Here is a 12,500-nt window from a genome sequence, read left to right as displayed (position 1 = left end):
TTGCTTGATATGGAAGTTTGAAAAAAATGTAAATAAAAGGTCAAGAAAATGACATTTGAATTTGAAGATGAACGAAGAAATTGAAATGTGTCCTTCGATCCTCTCCAGCCACTCAAGAGCCTCAGAGAGAAGAGAGCCTAAAAGTCGATGCATTCATCCAGAAAGAAGCTCACAGATTAATCAGATTAATCTCAGCTCCCCTCAACAACAACAGCAGTGAAGCCTTCGCGTTCGCTGTACAGTCGCTGCCGCTGGCGAACGTCTTCGCTGAGGAACCCCACCCTCCCCACCTCCCACCCCCAACATCAAACAGGGGGCCTTGGCCGCACATCGCAGGGCGAGGGCGTCCCCAGAGACGCCTGATTGAAACCTGGCAGCGCCACCAAACAGCTGCTTGGAACAAAAGACATCTGCATATCTCACATTTGTTTTTCATAAATTAACAACGCAACCTGCCAAAAATCTGGGCGGGGGGGGCGGGGGGGGGCGGGGGTTGGGGGCGCCGACGGGCGCATAATTAGATAAAGTTTACAAGCTTTGAAAGAGAGTTGGGAAATTAGCATCAGGTAAGAGGGGGTGGGGGGCTCCCTGGCGCCCCCAGGAGGGCTCGCTACTGATTTCAGCTCAGGGAAAACACACACACACACACACACACACACACACCCGCCTACCACAGCTGAAGGCCGTGGAGGTTTTTTTTTTGTCTTGTTTGTCTTTTGTGTTGCCGTTGTCGTCGGCGACAGTCGGCGAACGCCGCTGGCTGCAGCCAATCAAAACGCGGCCCCAGCCTTTGGCCCCGCTGACCCCGGCCGTGCAACATGGTGTGCGTGTGCGTCTGATATGGGAGCCCATGCTGGGCCTTTATGGGGGGTCAGACGGCGAGCTGTTAAACTTGTAAAAACCTCTTCAATTATTCAGCAGAGTCAAGTCGCCCCCGCCTCCCTACCCCCTCCCTCCCCCACCCCCCTTTATATACCGCTTCTCATCTGGTGTGTTTGGGGACAGCAGAGAGGGAGGAAAGAGGATGGATGGATGCATGGGTGGATGGGTGGATGGATGGATGGATGGATGGATGGATGGATGGATGGAATGGTGGTATCAGGTCCTCTGAAGTGCTGCTGTCCAACTACTAGTAGTTAGCGGCTTGTTTAGGTCGGCAGCCGCTGCTCTAAATCAACCAACAGCACGATGGGATCAAACCAGGCAACAGCAGGAGGGGAAAAATCACAATATCTCCCAGAGCTCCAACCAGCCGAGGGCTGAAGACCAAGTCTGAGCAGCAGAAAGAAAGTGCGCCATGCATCTCCAGCAGTTCCCGGTAATTCCCCCCCGACCCCAGGTCACCTCAGGTTCAGAGTTCTATGAGTTCATTGTTGAAAAGAGACACCAAAGCCTCTTCAGGGTCTGTGAGGCACAGTAATCGGGGGGGGAGAACAACCTTTTTTTAGGCGGATTAATGAAAGCAGGACATACACAGTAAAAGGTGAGACCAACTGTTGTCTGTGGCTCTGATGTTCAGCGAAAGACTTTCAAGCGCACGTCAGATGGAAAACAGCTTAATCTGCCGCTTCCATCTTATTCACTTTTTTTCACGTCTGGAAAAAACGACGGTCCTTATAAATCTAATAGGCTAAATTTAATATAGACCGGCACAGCAGATGGAGCGTGGCAGAAATCCTTTGGATTTATTGCATGTATCCATGTGGTAAAGAGCCCATAGAAAGAATGTGCAGAGAGGGGGGGAGGTGGAAGGTGATCTAGTTGCATCCATGCTAGCCTGGTTAGCACTAGCTAGGCTCCCAACTGCTTCCTGTTGTTGCTGTTCTTTTGGCTGTTTCTCTTCTTGGGTCCTTTCACGGGGTGGTAGTTTGCTGTAGTTGCCAGCTGGTTGTGTCAGCTGACCGGTGGTTCAAACTCCGAGACTGACGGAAAACCCTTTGTTTCCCCTCACTGCCATGAGGGGTCAGTGGTGAGCAGTACTGATCCTCCTTTTGTGTTTTTTTCACTCACAACGTCCTCCTTCACATTAAAAGCATCTTTTTCAATCACTCCCTCTCTTTCCCGCTGCTGTGAAGTGATTACCCAGTCAACTTGGGAGTGATATAATTACCTCAAACACGGCAGCCGCCGCAGCGACGGAGTTGATAATTTATGGTAATTGCCACTTTCTTAGATTCTAACAATCTGGGGAAGAGTGTACTTAAGATAAAAGCATGAAAACAACGTCGCTGCCGGCGGCGGTTTTTTTTCCGTGTGCGGCGCCGTGTTTGCACAGTGGCGGAAGACGACGGCTGTAAACATTCAGGAAATGCTAACGAGATAAACGTTGCGTTGCTGCAGGAGCGCACGTGTGTTTTCGTTCCGCCGAGCCTCCTGCAGCGATGGAGGAGATTAAATACACAAAAAGGAAACTCCACCTGAACCAAAGGCTCAGGTAGATAATTATTTGTATATTATTATGTTAATAGTGTAGTTTTGTGTCGTGATTAAGATGCAGTGATTCCACATTGGATAAAATGTTGTCATTTATAGGCTAATTTTACCATTATTCTGATAGAAATATAGCCAGATTTGGCAATTACCACACACACACACACACACACACACACACACACACAGCTCAGGCTAAACCCTCTGCGCCAATAATTTTCGAAACACTCCATTCTTTCCATCATTCATTCTTTCCTTCATTAATCTATTCCTTCATTCATTCTTTCCTTCATTAATCTATTCCTTCATTCAGTCCTTCATCCATTCATTCATTTACTCATTCCTTCATCCTCCTCCTGCTGTAAAGGAGGCCGAGATGCAGCGGCTCTGCTGCGGTCGTCGTCTTCTGACAGACGTTTTGGCAGCAGTGAGGAGACTGAAGCTCCGCTGGCAAACAATGAGCAGCTTCATGTTTCAGAGGAGCCAAAGACCTAAGAGAGAGAGAGAGAGAAAGCTGATCTCTCATGTCCCACAATGCACCGCTGGCGGTCAGATGGGGCCGACAGGGCCCGTCCAGTTTTCCGATCCAGCTGACACATTTATTTTCTTCTTCCCTTTTTTTTTTTAAAGTGGCGTCATCTGGTGCTTCGCTATGTGGAAACGTTGCAGGTGGGTGAGACGAGATATCAGTTTCCCTCATTTATCTTTATCCTACTCATTTTTCACCTTCCCTGCCACTCGGCTATTTAAGAGCCTCTGGAGTCTGTTTAGAGGAGGGGGGAAAAGAAAACGATCTTTGCGACGTTGTGAGCGTCGGCGTCGCCGCGGTGGCGGAACTCATTTTCCAACAGCTCTGCTAAAACCATAGGCCCGTTTATACACCAAGACGAAAACAGTCAAATATTTTGTGGTTCCGGCCTTTAAGCCTTCACACCAAGCCGCCGTTTTCTCTGAAACCGCACATTGTCTGAAACGCTTCTCAGGGTGGATAAGTTTGAAAACGCCGCCATGCCCGTCTTTAGCTATAAACCCCTCCCCAGGGCCTTGCAACCTGAGCAGCCGTGAGGTGCAGACAACCACTCACAACAACGACAACGTGGGGCAACAGACTTGTTCCTGTTACTAATGATCAGCCTGCAGTCTTCCCATTATCCTCCACTAAACACACGGTGCTCGTGCTCATCCATCGTGAACTGTGTGCAAAGTGAAAATAAACACAACCAAAGCGATTTGCCAACCTCTTATTTTACTTTTTATTGATTTTCTTTTGGGTCGACAGCCTGGGGTATTGAGGCAGGAAACCTAAATGACCAAAATGTTGGCGAACTTTCACTGATTCCCAGATAAGTGAGGGAGTGAAAGTGAGGGAGGGACTCTGGGAGGAGGAGATACTGGGAGTGGGCGGAGCCTCCGCTGAGGGATGTCGGCCAGATGCTGGAAGCTTCCCGGGGAAGAAGAAGTGGTCCGAGGATGAAAGTGAGTGTGGCGGCGGCGGCGGCCACACATCAGCGTGTTCAAAGCCTCCGTATGAAAATGAGTGTACGATGCTTCTGCTGGGGCCACATTTAGATCAAAGGCAGCCCTGTGTGTGTGTGTGTGTGTGTGTGTGTGTGTGTGTGTGTGTGTGTGTGTGTGTGTGTATGGAGCTGGTGGGGGGTGGGCAGTGATGGTTCGGGGAAGACGAGGGAAGTTGTGCATGAAATGGAAGTTTTTAGCGCAATGTGATGATCAAATCTGCAGTCCTGTTAATAATTGCGCTAATAATAAGTGGTGGCAAATTGGCAAATTTGTCAATTTATTGACACCTCCCCACCCTGCGCGCACACACACACACACACACACACACACACACACACACACACACACACACACACACAGGGTGTCAATACTGAATTGGAGCCGCTGGAGCCTCTGATGTGACTTCCAGTTGGACACAATATTTAGATTTTTTTTTTTCCAGGTCACCACGCCGGCCAGCAGTCACAGGATTGAGTTTGGAGGAGCTGCAGCAGCAACAGCAGTAACCGCAGCAGCAGCAGCAGCAGCAGCAGCAGCAGCAGCAGTTTCCACTTTTCTTTTGATGTTTTGTGTGTCTGTATATTTTGTTTCCTAAATTTCCCAGCAGGCTGAGAGATCAGATGCTGATGTAACATATAAAATATGCATTAAATTATACGACCCTGACCATACGATTGCAATTTGTAAAATAGAAAATACATAAAAAACAAGTTTTATTTATTTATTTATTTATATTATATTTATATTACATATTTTAATTCAATTCAATCAATTTTTGTGTGATTTTATTTTTTTTTTTTATCAAGGGGAACACTTGAATGCACTATTTATTTAAGGTGTATATAAAGTATTGCTTTCAAAACACTTATCATTTTTAGTTTTCAAATGTGTTTGTTTAGGTTGTTTTTTTTGGTTTGTCGCTTTTTGAAGCTGGATTTCCCAGTAAAAACAAGTTCTGGTCTGCGCTGTGAGATTCAGACAGCAGATCGAAGCGCATTTCAAAAACTGGCCCTGCGCTGAAAATGTTCACGCCGTCGTGCGAGACGAAGAGTAACAGCTCAAATGAATGTGCAGGCAAATATTATCGACTTGCAGTGGATCACAGCCTCAGCGCCGCTGACGGAGCGCGAGGAGCTGATGTACCACTTCACGTCTCCCCCCCCGCCCTCCTCCCCTGCACCCCACCACCCACCCCGCCTCTCCAGAGAGGAGGTCACGTGCCGAAGACCTGCTCGGTGCCATCTGGCTGACTTCCTGTCATCCGTACCCCGGGAGAGAGGAGCTCTGCAGGGCCAACACCTGCAGGGCTCCTCCTCCATGGCACACCTGAGCAGAGGGAGAACTACGCTGAGAGGAGGAGGAGGAGGAGGAGGAGGAGGTGGAGGTGATGGAGGAGGCGGAAAAGGAGGAGGGGTAAAAGAAGGAGGAGGGGAGAAGAAGGTGGGGTAGGGGCAGGAGGTGAAGGAGGAGTGGGAGGAGGACAAAGAATGTTGTGGGAAATAGACATGGAAATTAGCGTGAACGAAAGGAGGGGAAATTAATTTTCCAAAACCAACACTTAAACTCATGAAAAATTCCACACAAAGAAGCAAAAATGAAGTGAAAGATGAAAATTTGCCATATCGAAATGGTCGGTTGGGTGTTGAAGGAGGAAAAAAGAGCAGTTTCTAATCAAACGCGTTAACTTCGGGTCTGTTAAATGTAAAAACGAACCTTCAGAAGTGCCTTGTTCACTTCCGTTCACTTGCACTGAGGCCCAGTGGAGTCAGAAGCTACCAGAACAGCCTCAGAAGCAGGTAGACGTGGCAGATTAATGTCCACCCTCGCTCCTGCATATTCATAGAAATATATATAAATATATAGCTGCTGCGGCTGCCTCGCTCGCTCACATATGTGAATTTATTGGTTTTTACTCCTCGGCAAATTAGGGGCCTCAGATTGATGAATATTTTAGCACATGTGCACTCTGCGGGACATTTATCTTCAGCTTTGCTATTATAAACAGAATAAATGAGCAGTCAAAGCCGCTGCTGCCGCTGCCGCTGCTGCAGTCTTCTCTTCTCCTCACTACTGCTGCATCCTCAGCTCCTCCTCTCCGCGCTGTTTGCGGTGCCACGAGCTGCAGCTTGAGGTGCCACACATGGTTGACGGAGGGGCCTCGGCGTCTGATCTGCAGCGGAGCAGCAGCAGAGATAACCTCAGCTGAATCTATGTTAAGTGAAAGCCTGAGGGGGTCGAGACAGAGGTTAATTGGATCGACTAAAATTATGTTATTCCATTACAGGCGTGAAGTTTTGGAGGTTAGCTTGATAATAAAAAGGAGGAGGAGGAGGAGCTGATTTGTCTTTTTACTTTTGGCACTTTGTTTCAAATTAAATAAAGCAACTTCCTTCCTCCTGTGTCTGTGTTAGCGAGCCGGCCTCTGTCATGCGTGCGTGGTTTCCTCCAGAGACGAGCCGTCACTCAGGAAGAGTTTGGATGTCTTCCTCATTAGACTCCTGATGATGAGGTTTGACTTTTCCTAAAAGTGAGTGGCAAATATTAAAGGATATTTAGAGCAATATGGCTTTTTTGGGTGAGGTCGGGGGGGGGGGGGGGGGTGTTGGGGGAGGGTTGGAACAGGTGAGCAAATATAGTAATCTGATGTCCTATTAACTACAAAAAATGAAAAAAAAATGAAAGGTCCCATATATTCTGATATTAAAATAAAGTGAAGAAATTTGTGTTTGGTAGATTATTTCTTTGTTGTAACAATGCTTCTTGGAAATAATTCTTATATCGTTGGAAAGCCTGTTCATTCCCCTTTGAAATGGTTGCCACATTTGTAAGGAACATGCATTTGTGGGGTTAGTAGCGGAGCTACGTATCTGGGTTGCACCCACCAAAAATGTGACAAATCTTCTCTGCCGAGTCAAACGGCTTATTTTGCCATCGACTCTCGTCACTTCTGGAAGAACGACTTCCAGAAGATCCGACACACTTTCCTCAAAGTGTAGCAGGCAAAGGCCACAGAAGGGTAGAGTTCACTGAGAGGACGGAGACGTTCAGAGACCAGGAGGTTTTGTTAAACGTGAGTCCTCGAAGCAAAACAAGGCTGCGATTCAGTGTGTTGTTTTTGAAAAAAAATAGAAAAACACGGGATGGAGGAATTCCTTCAGGAGGAAGCCAAAGCACCTCGGGCTCCGCTGGTGTGACACTGCGGAACGAGGCATCGCTTCACACGCTGCTTGTGGTTGGCAAACACTGTGAAGCTGGTGAGAGCCACCGGTGGCACTGGGAGAACTGGGAGAACTGGCACCGACACCCGGCAGCCTGGACCTCTTCCACCCCAGACTGCTCTGCCACATGCTGACTGTCTTCCATCAGACACTGGAGGGAGGGGGGCGGTGGGGAGTGTGTGTGTGTGTGTGTGTGTGTGTAGGGGGGGAGTGATATCAACACTATGGCACATTCTGCTCATTCAAACAGGGGAAGAAAACAAGCCAGGCCTCCTTGGAGGAGCTGCAGCAGCAGCAGAGGCCCTGAAGCAGCCTGATCAGTGTTTAAGCAGGCAGACGGCGAGCTGGAGCTCCTCTCTGCTGGAGGCCAGTCAGACAGTCAGCCAGTCAAACAGTCAGTCAGAGTGCAACAAGTCAGCCAGTCAGTCAGTTAACCAACCAGTCATCCAGCCAGTCAAACAGTCAGTCAGTCAACCAGTCAGTCATTCAGCCAGGCAGCCAGCCAGTCAGTCAGCCAGTCAGCGTACCATCCAGCCAGTCAGTCCACCATCCAGCCAGTCAACCAGTCAGTCAGCCAGCCAGCCAGCCCTCACTGCTCTGGCTGATCCCCTGGCAGTCGTCCCTCCTCCTTCATAAACACTAGCAGCTGCTTGGGCAATTAGCCATTAGCTCTTTACTTTTTACTATAATAGCGGCCCTCAGAAATCCCCACAATGAGCTGTTTAATTGGCTCTAAACAACCCAGGCGGAACCAGCGGATGGGAGGAGGGAGGAGGAGTTTAGGACCTGTGGGAGAAGCGGCGGGCTCGCTGAGAGTCTCTGCTCTGCTTCCTATGACGCCGCTGGCTGGAGCTGCTTTTTGTTCTTCTTCAGGGGAGGCAACTTGGCTCATGGAGCCGCGCGCGTGCACACACACACACACACACACACACACACACACACACACACACACACACACACACACACACACACACACACACACACAGGGGTGGGATGATGCCTCATATTCAGATTGGAAGCGACACTTGCGTGGCCTTTCCTCTGAGGTCCATCACTTGGAGAGAAATGTCAGCATCTCAGTGTGACAGAGGGGGGCTACACTGACTTTCAAACGAGTGCCCCCCTCCCCCCTCCCCACACACACACACACACACACACACACACACACACACACACACACACACACACACACACACACACACACACACACACACACACACCACCCCTCCTCCCCTACGGGCACGGATTTGCGTGGCGGCGTGATATGACACAACTCGGGGAAACCCCCCCAAGATTAGCCGCGCACATTAAAGGGAGCCATGAAACGCGTCTAAATGTTGATGAAATCGCTGTTAGATCCACTCTGGCATTTCCACTTAACCTGTTTAACATGGACAGCGGCTACGGCAACATGACGGTGGCCTGCAGGCCCACACCAGCTACTGAGTCGCACAACGTGTTTCCCTGTGAGACGGGGGGGGGGGGGAATTGAATGAACCGCTTGTAGAATTCTTAAAAATAAAATGACGGTCAGCAAAAATATTGTTACACCAATCCACCTACATTTTTTTTTTACATTTCAGAGAGAAAAATCAAAGGGATGATGCTTAAAATTTCAAACAAAAAATCGGAATATTTTAACCAGGAAGCAAAATAAATCCTCATTTTTAGTACCAGATGTCCAATTTATTTTGTTATTGATTTATCATTATTATTATTATTACTACTACTAATGGTAGTAGAATTTTTGCTTATGTTGTTGTTTTCAAAACAAATAAATAAAAATAACATTTTACATCTTCAAAATTTTCCAGTGACTCTTGTCAAGTCTCATTAGATTAAATAAAAACAAATCATTCACACACCACTGTCGATTCACTTTTCTTGCTCTCCATGATGATAACTTACTCAACATCTGTCAAAGATTATTTCCTTTAAACATCGAGCACAAAACCACTGTGATACCAACAGGGGCGGGAAGAGAAGAAGGCTTTTCATCCACTACATGAGACTAATATGACATGTTTGGAAAATTCTGCTTCACTCCCATGTATTTATTGTTAGTGTTTAATATTTCCACATCTATCAGGAGAAGGAGGATGACGCTTCAAAAAGGAAAGTTGCAGCTCGGGCTGCATGCTGTCGGCCTGTTTATGCAAGTTTCTGGAGCTCAATCAAAGAAACACTTGATTGTCCTTCACAATTTTCTACACCGATAAAACACTCCCAAATGAAAACAATCAAAGTGGAATCAAGTATAATCAAGCAAACAGTAATTCACTCCAGCTTGTGGATGCGTGTGTTGGCGTCTTATTCTGAATTTTCAAAAACAGCGTCCTGTTAAAACATTTCACACACACACACACACACACACACACACGAAAGAGAGAGAAACACACGCGCACACGCACACATAAATACATTTGAGCCCAAAAACCAAGTAGGTATCAAGCACCATCTAGTGCTTTGATTGTGACATTGCTTTACAGATTATGAGCGTTTATGTTGTTTAGGTATTTTCATGAAAGCATGTTTTCAAAAACTTTATAGCTAATGCTAAAGATATGCTCTAAAAAAAAAATGTCAAAAACACCAGTACATTTATATGGCAAACACTTTTTCCCATACAAAACAGAATAATATTAAATAAAATGATCAGCATCAGAAAGAAAAAGAATGTAAAAAAGAAAAAAAGAAAAAAAAGGTCACGTGTGACTCAGTCATTCGTCTTTTCCCATTTAGATGGTTTAATTTGCTTGTATGTATTTGACACAAACAAACTAAACAATGTTCTGTTGTTAATTATTTAACATTCGGCGGAAGTGCACACCAGTGAATCAAACCTAAACAATGCCTGATTAGATTTTTATTTTTTTCCTGAAGAAAATTAGTTAGGTCGCAAAGTTGCTAGTTGTGCCATTTCAGACTCTACATTGCAGGTTAAAGATGTCATTAGATGCGGGTGCTTTTAACTGTTATCATCTGCAACACACTGTGAGAACTCCGGATTCGAACCATAACAGGATGAATTGTCTTGAATCATAACTACGCCTTTGAATGATCTGTTTCTGCTCCATTATATACAGTGATAATGTTTAATCTAGCGTAAACGTTGGACCTCATCACCTGACATCACTACACGTTGTATGGCTCAAACTAAAAGTGTTATTCACTTTTTCTTTTTCTTTTCTTTTCTTTCTTTTTTTTTTTTTTTTTTTACTATATTTTAACAAAATATCCCAAACACGAACATTCTATGGCGTTTGGACACCGAGTTGCAACACGGCCAACAAACAGGGTGTTAGCATGCATGCTGTTCCTACCTTTCCGGCGAAGTCTTGGAATCGAAGTCCGCCATCGCGCCCGGCCGGCACCCGTAGTTTGATGACGTTGGAGAAAGAAAACCAAACAACATGGCGGCTCGCATGAGCTGAGCAGCTACTGGACAAAACAACACAAAAAAGTTCGCTGGGGGGGGGAAATAAAGGCGAGCAGGATTTAATAACAAACGGAATAAACGGATGCTTGTGGAAGGAAACATTTATCGCGGATTTATGGCCGGAAGTTTTGTTGTGGGCGACCATGTCGGAGTCCGCTGCTGGCAAGTTTAGTGAGCTGTGGAGAGGAGTCTCCAAACTTTGTGACGGAAAAACTTTCAACAGGGCGACGGAACAGCAGATGGCTGCCACGGAAACATCCTCGATTAAAGGTGATGGAGGGGGGGTTGAAAAATCTGCAGGTCTGCACACGTCAGCAGGGGAACCCACCGGCAGGCGTTCAAAACCGATTGTCAGTTTACTAGTAGTGACTCTGCGCTCTGCTGTGTGCTGCAGGTTTCCAGAGTCCTCAGGGCCGACACGGCAGCGCCAGACTCGGCCTGGTTCACGGAGATTCTCCCGGAGATGTGGAGCCTTCACAAGACATCGTGTGGGACTGCACGTCACCCAACGCAGGTGGCGAGTAGTCACGTTTGATCAACTCTATTACATTCGTTGCCACCCTTTGAATGAACAACAGCATCCTTCAGTGATTTTCACATCGAGATTCATAGAGTAGTGTGTGATTACAGTGATTATAATATACTGTAAGTGTTTGTGGTGTAGCAGGTGTGTGTGTGTCTCTCTCTCTCCCCCCCAGGTCCTCGGAACAACAGAGTGGTGGAAATATCCGATATCGTCAATCGTATCGCTCCCAAGGTCTCGCTTTGTTTTGTTTTTTTCATTTGCAGAGTTTCATTCAAGTTTAAGTGATGAAATGGGGAGTTGGGTATTCAGTGTTTACAGGGGTATTTGTATGTGTATTCCTGTTGCTTTTTTCCTATACTATCTTTGATGTCACTTCCTGTCTCCGGAAAACCTATTGAGGGCCACAAAAACACTGATCGATGCTCTTGAAGTTTCCTACCGTCTGCCTTGTGTCTGTGCAGGAGGGGAAGCAGCAGCAGAGCAGCGACTCTCCTCTGCTGCGGTGGATCGGGGACAACGCCGTCTCCGCCACGCCAGACGTTCCGAAGCCCAGAGCTCGGAGAAAGTACTCCAGGTCGTCACACGTTCATCTCATTAACGCTCTCTAGTTTTAACTCCGTCTTTAACAGCCTTGTTGAACTGCGTGCAGGCACAGCAGCGTGGAGGACCTGCTGAAACTGGCCCGTCAGTTTGACGAGAACATGCAGCAGGACAGAGAGACGGAGCAGCAGCAGACACAACATCAGGGTGGGACGCCGTCGTCCAGCAAGACGGAGGACTGCAAGGGCTCCACCTGGTCGGACGGCGTGGAGGCGGAGCTGCAAGCGCTGTTCGACTGCTCCACTCAGAGGTTCAGCGGGCAGCTCAGTCAGGGCTTCACGCAGGAGGCCAGAGGCAAGATGGCGGCGGCGGGACGGACGGAGCCGAAGCCGAGCGAGAGATCCAGAGCAGCTCAGCAGGCGGCCGAGGACGGAGGGTCGACCAGGAGCGTCGCTCAGCACTTTGACGACGACTGGGAAGACGACGGCCTCCTCAATGACCCCGATGTGATCGCCATGACCCAGAATCCCTTGCAGGAGCAGCTGGGTGTTAAGCCCCAGTCCAACACTAAGACTAAGACCACACTGATCAGCAGCAGCAGCAGCAGCAGTGTGGTCCAGACCTCCACCTCCAGGCTCCGCCCCTCCTGCTCCGGGTCGAGGCCCAGCGGGATCCAGCAGCTTTGCCCCAGACTGAAGACCACCAGCAGGAGCACCTTCAGGTTGGGACCCAGCGCCCACCACAAGGTCGCCCCCTGCTCCAAAACCACCTTCACTGCCATACAGTCCAAAGCTATCGTCCCAGACCTGGAATCTTCCACCAAGGAAGC

The 12,500-nt window shown here is 47.8% G+C and overlaps 1 protein-coding gene across 1 annotated transcript in view; it reads left to right on the top strand.

Moving 5' to 3' along the window:
* Positions 1–10,545: 10,545 nt before the first annotated feature.
* Positions 10,546–12,500, top strand: part of LOC142904601 (uncharacterized) — a 3,529-nt gene continuing 1,574 nt past the window's right edge. Inside the window, exons 1-5 of the mRNA XM_076050798.1 lie at positions 10,546–10,875; positions 11,000–11,119; positions 11,304–11,362; positions 11,593–11,705; positions 11,781–12,500. The exon at positions 11,781–12,500 is cut by the window's right edge and continues 485 nt beyond it. Of these exons, the coding sequence (XP_075906913.1) occupies positions 10,749–10,875; positions 11,000–11,119; positions 11,304–11,362; positions 11,593–11,705; positions 11,781–12,500 (1,139 nt within the window). The 5' untranslated portion in view covers positions 10,546–10,748. The remainder of the gene's footprint in view (positions 10,876–10,999; positions 11,120–11,303; positions 11,363–11,592; positions 11,706–11,780) is intronic.

Source organism: Nelusetta ayraudi, unplaced genomic scaffold (genome assembly GCF_046127955.1).
Source record: "Nelusetta ayraudi isolate G7.1 ecotype Tasmania unplaced genomic scaffold, CSIRO-AGI_Nayr_v1 ptg000130l, whole genome shotgun sequence".
In the NCBI taxonomy this organism is placed as follows: Eukaryota; Metazoa; Chordata; class Actinopteri; order Tetraodontiformes; family Monacanthidae; genus Nelusetta; species Nelusetta ayraudi.
Note: the sequence above shows the minus strand (reverse complement) of the source record. Positions and strands in the feature narration are given on the sequence as shown.